The sequence below is a fragment of the Electrophorus electricus genome, chromosome 19 (genome assembly GCF_041902795.1).
Source record: "Electrophorus electricus isolate QZ-2024a chromosome 19, ASM4190279v1, whole genome shotgun sequence".
Classification (NCBI taxonomy): domain Eukaryota; kingdom Metazoa; phylum Chordata; class Actinopteri; order Gymnotiformes; family Gymnotidae; genus Electrophorus; species Electrophorus electricus.
The window spans coordinates 2,808,288-2,822,514 of NC_137515.1; the positions used below are offsets into that span (position 1 = coordinate 2,808,288).

The 14,227-nt window shown below is 47.9% G+C and overlaps 2 protein-coding genes across 7 annotated transcripts; one reads left to right on the plus strand and one right to left on the minus strand.

Annotated features, from left to right (window-relative positions):
• Positions 1 to 1,008: 1,008 nt before the first annotated feature.
• Positions 1,009 to 2,037, plus strand: ora5 (olfactory receptor class A related 5). The gene is made up of 2 exons (XM_081702740.1): positions 1,009 to 1,728; positions 1,831 to 2,037. Exons 1-2 carry the CDS (start codon positions 1,009 to 1,011, stop codon positions 2,035 to 2,037), a joined length of 927 nt encoding a protein of 308 aa, XP_081558866.1.
• Positions 2,038 to 2,503: 466 nt separating this feature from the next.
• Positions 2,504 to 13,352, minus strand: nup155 (nucleoporin 155). Of its 6 annotated transcripts, none has more exons than XM_035535676.2 (35): positions 13,258 to 13,352; positions 12,804 to 12,966; positions 12,590 to 12,727; positions 12,306 to 12,402; positions 12,142 to 12,212; positions 11,905 to 11,997; positions 11,537 to 11,800; positions 11,321 to 11,394; positions 11,139 to 11,230; positions 10,929 to 11,026; positions 10,613 to 10,780; positions 10,410 to 10,510; positions 10,122 to 10,292; positions 9,924 to 10,034; positions 9,697 to 9,791; positions 9,506 to 9,582; positions 9,253 to 9,315; positions 8,811 to 8,964; positions 8,635 to 8,701; positions 8,397 to 8,512; positions 8,200 to 8,309; positions 7,970 to 8,103; positions 7,662 to 7,853; positions 7,433 to 7,571; positions 6,870 to 7,005; positions 6,613 to 6,766; positions 6,372 to 6,476; positions 6,109 to 6,263; positions 5,643 to 5,772; positions 5,246 to 5,359; positions 4,818 to 4,938; positions 4,623 to 4,733; positions 4,134 to 4,270; positions 3,642 to 3,748; positions 2,504 to 3,550 (listed from the first exon to the last, which is right to left on the minus strand). In XM_035535676.2, the coding sequence occupies exons 2-35, from the start codon at positions 12,943 to 12,945 to the stop codon at positions 3,412 to 3,414; spliced, it is 4,176 nt and encodes a 1,391-aa protein (XP_035391569.1). In that variant the 5' UTR covers positions 12,946 to 12,966; positions 13,258 to 13,352; the 3' UTR covers positions 2,504 to 3,411. The 6 variants fall into 6 exon arrangements, 5 of the variants coding, with proteins under 5 accessions (XP_035391569.1, XP_081558733.1, XP_035391568.1 ...); XM_081702607.1 differs by having other exon boundaries at positions 12,804 to 13,123; XM_035535675.2 differs by having other exon boundaries at positions 12,804 to 13,100; positions 13,258 to 13,340.
• Positions 13,353 to 14,227: the final 875 nt, after the last annotated feature.

A 14,227-nucleotide genomic window follows, 5' to 3' on the forward strand; every position in this document is an offset into this window, starting at 1 on the left:
GAAGTAAAATATTAACTGATGTCGTCGTCGTTGATATCTAATGTAGATTTTGCGTTATATTCTGGGCCGTTTTAGATGTCCTGCCAGCGTCTGTGGAAGAGCAGCGAGGAGTGGGTGACACGGTTGGAACTGTGAAGCCTGTGTCATGTCCAGCAGGTGAAGATAAATACCACATCAGGCTTGTACACTTTCTGCCTGAGAAACATGACTAGTAACTCTGCAAACAACATATCAATCAAATCAATGTGCTTCTTATGTTAGCAACTTTTTTTTTTTTTTTTTTTTTTTTACAAAGACAAGCTATTTTTTTTCCTCACCTTTCTTATAACAGTGACTAAATAGTAAAGCGCACTACGTCAAAAGGAAATAAATTAATTCAGAACGGCTGCTATATTTATTAAAGTTAGTTAAGGCTTTATGAGGGCAAAAGCCAAAGCAAGCTAAAGCTACATGTAGCATGCTGATATGAAAACTGTCTGCCATTGGAAGCAAACAATTATAAGAGGATCTAACATGTGAAAAACTGACACACGAGGTAAACAGGATAGAACGAAAAGTATCGTGGTGTTTGTGCGTGTAGCTTTTTTAGGGATACCAACTTACTTCAGATTCACAGCATAATGAAGTCTGTTAGACTCAGCCACAGTCAGTTTGCCCCATAAATTAAAAAAAAATATATATATAAAAAAAATATATATATATTTTATATATATATATATATATATATATATATATATATATATATATATATATATATATATATATATATATTATTTTTTTTTTTTCTCATTTATAAATAAATAAGAGCGACTGATATTGTGGGAGGAGATTTGCCTATGATCCTACCAATGACATGAAGATCCTTGTGATGTCAATCTCTGACTGTATATAAATATATAATCCCGAGAAATAAAAACTGCTTTCCAGGCTTCAGACACTCAGAAACGTAAACTATCCCCTACACAACCGACACACGTCTTTCAAATGCGCGTCTACCTAAAGCCTAAGATGACTGGACAAACCTGGACTGAAGCGGCAATAAGAGCCCTGATGTGCTTGATGGGGATTTTTGGCAACAACTGGCTCCTTTGTTGCTCTCTGCCTACATCCAGATCTGAGGTGCGAACTAATGACATCCTGTTTGTCAACTTGGCTTTATCAAACCTAATAACTAATTATCTGGTGGACCTGCCAGAAACCTTGGATTTTACAAGGCAGTGGCCCATGGGCAGGACATACTGTGGCACATTCAACTTCTGCTCTGATCTTTCGGAGAGCTGCAGTATCTTCGCCACCATGTTCATCACTGTGTACTGGCATCAGAAACTCGTGGGTTCTCTCAAGCATGGAGGGGCTCCTGTCCGGATGGACAATACGTATCTCGTGGCGGCCCTGTTGGCTGGGAGCTGGACTGGAGCTGTTGTGTTCAGCCTTCCTCATTTTTTCTTTGCTTCCAAGAATGTCTGGAACGAGAGTTGTGACAGGTGCACGGAACAGTATCCCTCACCCGGAGCCGAGCAGACGTATGAGATGCTGTACCTCGTGCTAGCAAACGTGGTTCCAATTATCGGGATCGTTTGCGGTAGTGTCCAAATTGCGGTCACGCTACTGCAGAATCATAAACGCATCGAGACCATCACTACAGAGGTAACCAGAAGAGCCGACGTCTCCGTCGCTGAAGACCACGCCAGGTCTGCTGGAGGCAATGCCACGATCAGTGGAAATGAGGCACAAAAGTTCGCATCTGAAGTTAGTCCTGGGAACGTGCCCGAACACCAACGAAGTGTAATAAAATCAAAAGACAAATCCCGCCTTTCCACGGACGCTCAGATGAGGGCTGTGAAGAGTGTTCTGGCAGTGGCAACAGTCTTCCTGTTCTTCTGGCTAACCCACCTCGTGCTTAGCGTAATCAGCATTGTTTTCAAGTGCTCTGTAATTGATGAGATTATCAGCTACGTAGGTGCAGGGTACACCTGCATTATCCCTTACATCTACTTGCATGGAGTGAAGAAGCTGAAATTTTCCTGCAGAGCCTGAGGCCCTGCACATCAGCACATGCAATGTTCTCCCTAACCAGGTTTGGGTGTTTGCTAACATGCAAAAGTATTCGCAACTGTAGATAAATTTAAGGAAAATGAAGAAATCAAACAACTTAGTGTACTGACTGGTCTAAAAAAAATATATATATATATATAAAAATAAAAAAGGCATTTCTGTTTCTAGTATTTCATTTGCTATGTATATCATCACTGCAGTGGAGTATGACACAGGTGAGACTGTTTCCCTAGGGACATAACATACCATTTCACTAGAAATCATTTGAGATGTTTGTCCTGGGGTCCTGCAACAAAGCTTTTCCTCCTGCTTTGTGGAAAAATGATTACTCCTGATGCAATTAAGGACATAATTAAGCCCATATGCTAGCTCATAATTCTTTAAGTGACATCAAGAGTTGCACTAGAGTACAAAAGATGTCTTTTAAAAAGGGCATACCTGCTCAGAATGATTTTTGTAAAAATTATTTTAATAAATGTACATTACAAATGTCAACACCACTTAATCAGTTCAGAATGGCTCCATTATTTCATATAAAACTTGTAATTCGAAGAATGCATGTTTTATAGAACTGCCATTCAGACCAAGGAAAAACCAACCAAAAAAAGTAAATGTTCTATTTAAATATCGACTAGAAGGCTATATACTACAACTAGAGAGAGAAAGCAGACAACTAAAATCTTTAAATGACACCAATCCTGTGCACTAGAAGCCGATCGTGAATCTGACCCCAGGAAAAGTTGACAACTGCATTTCACTGGCACTCTCATTGGACCATGCTGAAGTCATGATATTAAAATAAAGTAAATCAATAAGGCATAGACAATGAGCTTACTCTTGTAAGCAACGTTGAGTGGCTCACAAGAGCTTTACCCAATCAAACAATTGCTTGTGGCATTTGTGTTTTAGGGTTTTGTTTTGTTTTTTTTAAACTGTTTAGCTATATTCACAACCTATATTCTAGCTATATTCACAACCCAGGCAAAGACTTTAATCTTTTAGTAAATCCATGTCAAACTCTTTACAAGTACACCAATGTGATCGTTATGATACCTGGCTGAAATAAGGCAAAAGGAGACCCTCTCAAGTATACAAAGAACCTATGAAAGCCACCTTGGCACACTGACCTCTGTATGCTTCAACAAAAACATTAATGCACTAGGCACTAACAAAAGTAAACGTATAAATCAGATTTATTTCAGGTTGCATAATTAAAGGCATGAATGAGGTAACCTTTATTGCCTAGCCGTTACCGGCCCCACCCATTTCGCTGAATTCCTCCAGGTCATTAGTGCCAACTTCAAACTCCCAGGTGGGGTCAGGTGGGTCTCCGACGCGAGACACGGCTCTACGGTGTCAGTGCAGCTTCTCCAGTTTGGCCTGCAGTGATCTGAAGTTGCGAATGATTTCCTGCAGTGCAGCACAGGGGCTGAGGGACTGAAGCTCCACCAGATAGCCACAGATGTTGTCCAGGCACACGTTGGTGAACCTTCTCCTAGAGAGAGGAAGCAGGGTCAGTGGGGGTGGGCACGGTCGCACCACTGCGTGGCCGGAATCGCACTGCGCAGATATCCGTGGGTCCTTACCTGTCGTAGGTGGGCACTCGGCTGGGGTCGTCCACGTATCCCGACAGAAGCACGTGGATGCACTCCACCAGGTGGAGGGGTTTCTTCAGGCGCTGCCAACACGGGTCCTGCAGGAAGGTTAGGAGGATTCGGTGAAACTGGTCGACATGGACCACATCACTTCATCTGGCTTTTATTCCGCAGGACAAAGACCAAGCAAATGGTCGTGGTAGCAGAGCCAAACAACTTCCAAAATACCATCAACATAATCATGAAAATGTCCCAATATTCATCTACTCTTTCATAGTGAGACTATTTAAAATGTGACTGCCATCCGCATTCAGAGTAAGAATTAGGGCACGCATTCAAGTCATCATTAAGAAATAATCATTTCAATGTCACTATAAAAAGCAAATCAAACAAAAGCATGTACAAGTTTCCTGGTAGTTATTTTTGTTTGTTTACAAGCCTGTTACTCCCAACACTGATGCAGTTTGATGACGGGTGTCCTACCCGGGCCTTGAAGAGCTGGTCGTACACCTCCAGCAGCCGGGGAAGCTGCACTCCGATCTCCTGCATGGTGAAGGTGACGAAGCCCACGTCCCAGGTCAGCTTGCACACCTCCTGCTCCAAAAACTTCACCAGGAACTCTGGAACAGGAGCATTTCTTTATAAATTCAGTTTTTTAAAAATATATATATTTTTGGCCCTTTCTCTTAATATGAGAGCTAAACACTCAAATTACGATTAGAAGCCACAGCGATAATGAAAGCTGGCAAACACAAGGTCACGTTTCTATTGTCATCAAAACATATTCCAATTAAAAGCTAGCTATGAAATTACAAAAGCAGAGTCTTGAGGGAACCGAGTCCAAAATGCAGGCCTGCTGAAACAGGCCAAACTGATGTCAAGGGAAACAATTAAACAATTACAGTCGACAATCGCTGACCTCAGAACAGCGGCCCTCAGAGACACCGGTGCAAAACGGAGCAAAAACGGTACCCAGTGGAAAGTATCGTGGTGTCCCTGCATACAGCTTCCCCAGGGACACGAGCTTCAGGCTCACGGCTCGCATGCGATCCGCCGGACTCATCGCCACGCTGTCGCTCAGCTCTGCGAGGGAACACGGAGGACTCGTAAGGCGGCACGGACCGAGGCGCTGGCGAGAGGAAGCGTTGGGCTGCGCCGGAGACTTACCTTTCTCCATGATCTCCTGCCACAGTGAGTGGACCAGGATCGGGTCCGAGTGGCCTGCGCAGTGAATGATGGCCAGCTTGCACTCAGACAACTGGAAGTGGTCTGCAAACTCTCCATACAGCTACCCATCATAAAAAAACAGGAAAATGAAAAGAAAGAAATCTAAAGAGGGTAAAAATACCTGCCAACCCAATTAAATGCTTTTACAAAAAGATGTGGTATTTATCAATTGCTGCCAAGCAGTTCTTTTAACTAAGAATTAAATTTTAATTAAGAAGACAAACCTGAGTCAAACCATGAGTCAACTGAGAGTAAAGTGACTGAAGCAAGGTAGAAGAGTCAACACACCGCAACCTTCTCCTTACTCAGCCCGGCACAGGAGTTCTGGATGGCCTGTGGGTTGAACAACGAGGCAGACATCTGCCTACCTTGGTGATGTCCATTAGCTCGGAGTCGAGCTGAGATATCGCCCCCTGTACCGAGGGATGCTGGGAGTATTGTCGTCTCAGCGTCTCCTGGATCTGCACTTGAATACGCACTACCTGCAGGCCAAGAGGGGAATTGTGGCAAACAGAAGCACCCATTCACACCACACTGAAAATCCACTCCATGCTACACAGCGTTATGGCTGGAAGACCAGAATAGTGCACAGAGCTGAGGGAGGCGTGCCTAGTCCAGATTACGGGGATGAATTCAGTCCTTCAGAATTTCGCTCCAACCCTAATCCAAACTAACCTTTGGTCGCATCCGAATACAAGAACCAGGCACAAAACTAAACCCTCCAGGGTGGTACAACTCCAAGACCCTAGCTCGAATCCTGCATACCTCCATCTTTTCTTCCAGTTCGTGCAGGAACTCGCCATCGGCACCCATCGAGGAGATGCAGGACGAGCTCTTGGCTGAGAGGATGGCCCGGGAGATGTACTCCAGCCGCTGCTTCAAAGAGATCTCCGTGCTGCAGACACAAAGCCCACGATCAGTAGCACTTCGCTTGCAGCCTTGGCCCATGGGACTGATGGATGTTGATGGCCAGGGCCGCACAACGTATCGTTTGTAAACGTTCATCACAATACCGGCCTTGGCGATATCGAGATCACACAAGGCTGGAGTGAACGTGGGCGTCTTCGTGAAAATTAGGACAGTCACACAATCCCACAATCAAACTAACACAGGCCAGTCTATTGCCAGTATAAAACGGTTTGCTTTTATATTACTGCAGTGTACACTGCAAATGATAGGTTTTTTTTCCCCTCCACATCACGCAGCCTTACTGACGCACGCACGCACCCACCTGTGCATGTCGGCCAGCCGAGCCAGGACGTGGGCAGCCCGGCCGAAACTGCAGGTCTTCTCGTAGTAACGCCACAGCAGGTCCATGTTGCGCACTTTGCTCTGGTCCTGCTTTATAATGTGCATGAGATGGTCCTCGAGGTACGGGGAGTTCACCTGCACAGAACCACAGCCTACATTCAGGGGCCACCAGGGAAAATGCCATTCTTGTGCGAAGAGGTGCTTTATACACGGATGTGTGTGTGATCAAAAAGTGCCCCCTACCTCCAGGAGCTTATCAGTGAGGTCTGCCTGGATGAGCCAGTTGTAGAGCGCGATGTGGAACAGCTCATCCTGTGATCTCTGCGCCAGGCCAAGCATCTGCTCAAACTGCAAACGGCCGAAGTCACGGTGGACATTAAGGCCACATGAAGTGCACAAACATCTTCGGGTTTACATAAACCAAAAAGCCTTCAGTAAAACGTTTTTTTTTTTGTTTTTTTTTAAGAAAAAGAAGAGAACTCACGTGGGTGGCAGCATCCTCATTGCTGAGCATGTTGGGGTCAGATGTCATGACCGGGGGCCCCGGTTGCTTGGGGACACTGGGAGACTGAGGAGCCGCCTTGCTCTGGTTCACCAGCTCCTGCATGGTGTCTGTGATGCATTTGTAACACGATAGCCTGTGCAGAGACCCAGGCTGCCTGCGTTAAACTGTCCACTGGGGTCAAAAGACTAAAAACGCGGCTGTTCTCAGTAGACTGAAAGCCAGAGGAGGCTATCTACCTTTCCTGAAAAGCCTGCTGTCCAACAGCGTCCTCCTCAGGCTCCCCATTCTTATAGAAGTGCGGGCCCAGCCTCTGGGGATCCTTTTTATCAGCTGCTGTGAGGCACAGCTCCACGACACCCTCATAAAAACGTACTGTGAGAGAGAGAGAGAGAGAGAGAGAGAGAAAAGACAAAGAGGAAAAAGGGGGATCTTGAAATAGTGATATTTATATAAGTTACATTTATGATTTCAGCATTTGGGTGACTCATATCCAGAGGACCACAAGTGTATTTAGCAGTATGGCAGTGTGCGCCTGTGAGAACTGAACCTGCTCTACCAGATGCGCTACAGTAATTTAATAATGGCTGTAGTAACCTAATAAATCACTATAAATGTCAAGCTTAGCAGAAACAGAACACAGATGGATAGTGTGGTAGGTGTAATGAGTGTGAGGTGCGTGTATCGACCTTGTCTGTACTGCGTGCAGACTAGAGGCAGGTCCGTGTGTGTGTGTGTGTGTGTATGCATTAACCTTGCTGTGTGTGTGTGTGTGCGTGCGAGCGAGCATGCGCGAATTAACCTTGTCTGTACTGCGAGCAGACTAGAGGCAAGTCCGTGTGGTGACTGATCTGCTGGTACAATCGCAGTGACTCCTTCAGCATTCGCTCCTTCTCTGCCTTGTTCTGGATCTGCCTGGCACCCTGGAGCAGTTCATTGGCCTGGGAAAGCAGGGCCGGGGTGTTCAAAGCAGGGGCGGCGCAATCAAGTCCACTTAACGCCACCAGCCTCGCTAGTGGAAAGGGTCTCACCTTGGAGCAGACGCTGTCGTCGATGGTGTACAGAAGCGGGCAGGTTTCACGCAAGTGGCGGCTGATGGCGTCCACGGAGGCGCTGTCTTTGATGTAGACGTTGATGAGGGCAGTGACGAGTGCACCGGTGAGCTCGCGACCGCTGACCACCACGTCCTTGAAGCTGATGGCCTTGAGCTGTTCCTGGAAGTCCTGCAGGATGTGGGGTGTGAGCGAGGGAGGGAGGACATGTGGAAGATGTTGAGAGAAATGGGGGGTATGACACTTGGTGTACAGGGAGAGTGAAAAGGCTTGTGCTGGGTGCAGACCTTGGGCAGCTCGGTGGTGATGAGAGTGAACTGGTGGTCACACAGAAGCTTCCAGAGGGCCAGAGTTTGGAAGGAGTGATGCACCAGCTGCTGGATGCCCTGCAGGGACGCCTTCTCAAAGGCCTGAGCCTCAGCTGGGAAGAACAAAAACAAGGGCATGGATATCCCGTATGGCTCTCCCTCTCGCGCTCTCTCTCTCCCCGTCTCACACACACACACACACAACCTACTGTGGTATTTCCTCTGGAGCTCCTGCTGGACTTGCTGAGAGCTGGCGCCGTCCGGCCGCATGAATCCCAGAAGCCTCTGCTGCAGGTTGCCGGGTGAGGGGGAGCTGAAGCTGTGGGAGAGGGAGGCTGTGAGCACCACGGCAAACCCCCCCTTGGAATGGGCCGCGTGGGCGGAGCGGGTGGGAACAGGGCCCTACCTGGCCACGCCCAGGGAGGTGGGGCTGAACTGGGAGTTCTTATCCAGGAACTCCATCAGGCCCTGCAGCTCCGTTAGCACTGCCTCCAGGTCTGACGAACTCGCTGTGCTCTCCAGCTGACACGCATCACACACAAAGAGTAAACAAACAAACTAAACAAAAACACCTACCTGGTCAATAAGATCACGTCAGAGGAATTTTTACACACTGACGGCATGCAATAAAGGTACCAACTCACAATAGTTACAGTTTGGCTTCCTTTACTGATCAAGTTCTCCACTGCCAGGCTCCCGTCCCAGATGTTGCTATTAACGTTTAAGAAACGAGCCTCAGCTCCGTCAACAAACCAAAACAACAGTTTTAAACTGTAACTCAAGACGGGCGACCGCCGCCAGCCCCATACGCCCGGCTCACCCGAGGATGCGGGCGAAGTAGATGCTGATGCCGTTGTGCTTTCCGGAGAAGAGCACCTCGGGCCCAGAGGACATGGCCGGCAGGGAAGCGCCGCCGCCGGGGCTCATGGGTATGGGGGGCATGAACGGCGTGGACATGCTGGGGGGCATCATGCCTGGGACAGAGGGAGAGAGGCAACGTCGCAGCGAGCTCGGATCGGTCGGGAAACGGCATACACGAGGAAACAATGTGAAGGAAAAGACGAGGGAAAGAACTACGGAATGGTTGGAGACAGAAAGACAAGTGACAAAATAAGACTGAAGGGATTGCATGAAAGAAAGTGCCTGTAAGCATTAGCAAGTCCTTTTATCAAAGAGCTCAGGATTGTAATACACAGGGTGCTTTTGAATGGAGGGCTGGGGTAAGAACCTGTGGATGAACTAGTAATGGGGCAGACGGGTACCTGGAGCTGGTGTAGCTAGGAAACTGGGATTGGTAAAAGGACTACCAACAGGCATAGGGGATCCTACAATCACAACAGTAACATGCTATGGGTTAGCAACAGACCGACATTTATACGCACTCAGTCACACAACAACGGGCTCCTAATGTGCAACTAATGTAGTCCGATATCTCTCACACACACACACACACACACACACACACACACACACACACACACGTTTTCATTTTAACAGGTTTACACAGCTGTTCACCTGGGACAGGGGAACCGAGGAGGGGTCCCACGTTGCTTGGCGCCGAGGGGAAACGCATGTGTGCCTCGCCCCCATACCTGCACATGCCAAAGAAGACTGTCAAGCCACCCTCACAATTCACACAGTCTTCTGCTCAACTCTAACGCAGCAGGTGTGAAGAGTGAAGAGTGAATCTTTAGTGAGGTGCGGACCTGAAGAAAGCGCGAGTGGCCCACACGGAGATCTCTCTGTCACAGGCGGCGCTGGAGCAGGCGAGGATCAGCGCCGTGGCACACGCCTGCTCCTCCTGCAGGGCGACAGGGAACGCGAGGGGATGACGTCGGCCGGAAAAACACAAACGTGTGCTTTCTGACATGCGTGAATATGTGCAAAAGGACACAAGAAGCACGCACACATGGCAAATGCAGTATTTGCGTACCTTGTGGAGCTTGAAGAATCGCTCAATTTCTTCGCTCTCCCCACCGCCACTGCTCACCAGCAGATGGCGCAGTTGGTCTACTGGTCTTAGCTTGTGGAAAATATGACTTCCCTATTGAGACGACCGAAAACAAAAGATGAACAAACTTCAATTAACAGTTGTGCACAAGACGTGTAAATCAATGGAGAGAGATCATACCTGGGCTGACAGGAGAACAAATTTCTGAGGGGGAATATTATGTTGCTGAACCACCACTGGCGAATCCGTGAGGGGAATGAAGTCCTTATTTAATGGAGTCAGAATTTTGGGCACTTTAATCTCTTCTATGGCAGAGAGGGCCCAAGAGTGCCCATCTATATTTGACGTCATCTGCAAAGGAGCAAAAGAAAATTAATTCCGCATACGTCCCCAGAACTTGAAAATGACAAGACAAGACAACAACATGACGGGACTTTAAAGAACGTGAAGAACCGTGCAGCTTCCAACCTGGGTCTCCATCAGCGGTTTCTTAAAGGGGAAGGAGTCGTGGTTAATACACCACAGGATATCGCTGTCCTCCGTCTCGGACGCAGCCATCAGCAGGACTCCTGAGTGCCGTTGGAAAAGACGAAGCAGAAACGTGGAGCTCAGCACCGCTCGGAGCTCACAAGCCAAATACTTTAAGTTACTCCTCGTGTGGGAGGACTCACCTTTGCTGTAGAGAGCCTTATGAATTTTGGCAGGCTTCTGCAGGGTGGAGGAGGCAGAGAAGCCCGGGGGGAGGCGGACGTGCACTAGGGCCAGGAGGCTGGGCCGGGTGGCATTCTGCCTGGCATGGGGTGGTGTGAACAGGGTAGTGCTGAAGTACAGGCGCACACCTACACGGCGTGCGCGCACACACACACACACACACACACACACACACACACACCAGAGCCATCATGAAGTGCAGAATTAAAAGAGAGGCACTAGAAGAAGCCATTGCTGTTTATTAATTCTTTCTGGTTCCTTTCCAAGGTCTCTCACCAGCGTGAGAGACAGCCAGGAGCTGGCAGTCTGATGATTCGGAGCGATCAATAACGGCAATCTGGACGATGGGCTTGAAGACAGAACGATCAATAGTTCTGCAAGAGAAGCAACATAAACCGGATCATCACCTGACAGCACGCTTCACTCAAAACAAACAAAAAACCCTAACAAACAACCAAATATTGCAACAGTCAAGTGTGGCTGCACCTGGCGATATTCCCAGCGGCCGAAACAATGGCATTCTGAGACATGGCCGCCACCCGACTCATTCCCTGTCCATCAGCTCCCAAGTCATAAACCTGCAGAGGGCGTGTTAACTGGTTAGCAGCATAGTTAAAGCACAACCATGTTCAGCAGTACAAACAAAACCGTTGGGAAGACCCACAGACCTGCACCACGCCTTTCTCCGATCGAGTGTACAGGGTGTTGCGTGAATTATCCACTGCGATCTGAACAACTGGATCTATGACGCAGCGCACGATCGAGAAGATGCACAAGTCACTCAAAGATGCCTTCAACCATGAGGAGGGTTACAGGTCATTGACTGAAACTGCTGGTTAACCGATCAAGTGCCTGAAACCGAAACCAAACCGAAAAGCTCTTACCATCTTCAGAGAAGGAGAACTGAAGCAGAGACGGGACAAGGAAGGACAGGCTGCTCTTGGAGTGGTTGATCTTCCGGCAGCGCTGACTGAACCAGCCAGCCTCTGCCTGGTAGGCGATCTCGTACAGGCAGCCGTCTTTGCCGGCCAGGAAGATGCGGCCCAGGTCCGTGGAGGCGACGGCCAGCATGTAGGTGTTGTCCGTGGGGATGGAGTAGAGCGGGTCGGGAAGGAGCTGCATGGCACCGGACATGCTGTCGTTTAACCCTGCAGAGCAGAAATAAGCCAGGAGGAGGAATAAGCAGAGTGATGAGAGAGAGAGAGAGAGAGAGAGAGAGAGAGAGAGAGAGAGAGAGAGAGAGACACCTCACCAGTCTGAGACTTAGGGAAGCTCAATCCCAGGATCACCACATCCACAGGCGTGGCCAACACCAACAGGAAGTGGATGTGAGGCTGGAAGATGCCTACGGGAAACATGTAAAAGAGGCCACGTGCAAAAGTCAAAGCTCACAGACAGCAGGTGTGCTGCCAATTTAGAGAGAAAGAATTCCATAAGGAGCTACTGCAGGAGAGAGGATGAACAATGTTGTTCAGTTACAGCTACTCACCTGCCTTTGGTTTTACTAGCCCGACTGAAAGGATGGTTTCACTCAGCCCATCAAAATAAGCCACATCTCCACTAAATACGGGGGGAAAAGCCATAGTGATGGTAAGCATGAACTGAGACCATGTTTGTTAGGTCCACACCCCCACCCTTCGTACCAGCACTTACCCATCTTCATAATTCCACATGAATATGTCATTATCAATCGTAAGCCATGCTCTGCTGATCTCAGGAAAAACTCCCATCATGCAATTGCACTGCATATCTGCAAGGTTTGTCGGTTAAGGTGCCACAACATCGGTGAACAGATTCATTCACAAGTTTATCACGTCACATCGACTACAGAAACTAAGCCGAAGGTGACAAAGCAGTGTGGGCATGACGTGCCGCTAAAACACGTTCGTGGCACGATCCTGCCACGATCCAGCGGCGCGTCGTGTTAGCGAGGATACGGCTGAACTGCTCCACCAGCTCTGGGGGCAGAGGGACCCTGCGCACGGCGCTCAGCTCCGGAAGGGTTGGCACGCTGACGAGGCCGGGCCCTTGCAGCGGGTAGTCCATGTCCGACACCCCGCTCAGAGACGGCACGTCTGGCGGACAAGCGGACAAGCGTCAGCCGGGATCACGCACACCACAAAAGGGGGAGATGCACGAACTCGCGCTTACTGTGCGAGGGCACGCTGAGCAACTCGGACAGGTCGGGGAAGCAGCGGTCCTCCTGCACGTGCCGGTCGACCAGGCGGCTCGAGCCCTCCAGAGCGTGCTGCACGGCGGCCGCGAGGCTGCTCGAGCCCGTGCTTGACGGCATAGCCGGAGCGGCGGGACTCGCCTGGAAAACAACAAAACTTACCGTCTCGGACGCGGAGGGGGGCGATCCTAAGACATGCTGTGTACCTGGCTACCCAGGACGGACTTCCTCCTGGGTTTTGTTGACTTTCCTCAGTCGCCGCAGAAGTCAAGTGTCTGCTAACGCTAGCTTAGCTTAGCTTGAAATGACCACACAGACATTTAAGAAGCGCTCATAAATGTAGTTTGATGAGGCTTCTGTCGCGTAATTCAAAAGAAATGTGTTCGTTTTTTGTTTTTGTTTTGTTTTTGAAGTGGCGGTGTAAAGGTTTACCTGTAGCTGAACTCAGTTTAAAAAAAAAAAAAAAAAAGAAACAACCGCTTCTGCATTCAACACGGTCCCGCCAAGCTCGTGCGCTGCCGAGATCCCCGGAACTGGGTCATCTGCACTTCTACTTCCGGATCAAACGTTTAAAGCAGAACTGGTCGCCATAATAAAGGTTCGTATGTGGAACACGCGAGTTTGGACAGTGCACAAATAATGTTAACGGGCCAAAATTTCCACACACGATCGGAATTCAATTAAGGACCCTGAACGTGTGAGGCGTTTAAAACATTAATCATCAGAATTGTGCAAACACAGGCACTCAGGTACCAGCCTTGATACTGTTACACTGTCAATTCACTATCAACCACCATAAACAATTAGCTATTATGAATTAGTGTATTCATCTAGAAACACATCCCTATAAAGTGTGTGTGTGAAAAAAAGAAGAAAAAAAAAAAAAAAATATATATATATATATATATATATATATATATACACATATACATATACACACGCACACACACACACACTCTTCTGGAAAAAGCCTACTTGCCCTTAAACAATGTTCTGTTTATAACAAATATAATTAAATCCATAGTATTATTTATTACATGAGAAACTAAGTCAATGCAAGGCACAAATAAATGATTTATTACAATTATATAAAATATAACAACCTTTCTTTCCCCTTTCTAGTAGATTTGTGATTTCCTGTTGCAAATAGTAGCTTTGTAGCATCTTGAACTAAATGATTCTCTCTAAAACAGAGATTTGAGCACAGCTAATTTGTTCAGTAACAGCAAGCGGCAACTTTTACCAGGTCCAGACACAAAGCAGTCCCAAACCACAACCTTCTTGTCACCATGTTTAAACACTGGTCTGGTAGTTTGGCTAGTTGTGGCAGGATCCTCTGATGGTAAAGTTTGGCTTTGACAAACAGAAAAGAATCACCTGTACCTCAAAAACAAAAACCTAA

Bases quoted from the DNA above. Each gene is read 5' to 3' on its own strand.
- nup155 (XM_035535676.2), bottom strand. From the start codon at position 12,945: ATGCCGTCAAGCACGGGCTCGAGCAGCCTCGCGGCCGCCGTGCAGCAC. The intron at 11,027-11,138 runs GTGCAGCCACAC...CTTCTCTTGCAG, and splicing joins GCCGCTGGGAATATCGCCAG to AACTATTGATCGTTCTGTCT. The intron at 6,477-6,612 runs GTGAGTTCTCTT...GGCCGTTTGCAG, and splicing joins ATGAGGATGCTGCCACCCAC to TTTGAGCAGATGCTTGGCCT.
- ora5 (XM_081702740.1), top strand. From the start codon at position 1,009: ATGACTGGACAAACCTGGACTGAAGCGGCAATAAGAGCCCTGATGTGC. The intron at 1,729-1,830 runs GCACAAAAGTTC...ACGGACGCTCAG, and splicing joins CCACGATCAGTGGAAATGAG to ATGAGGGCTGTGAAGAGTGT.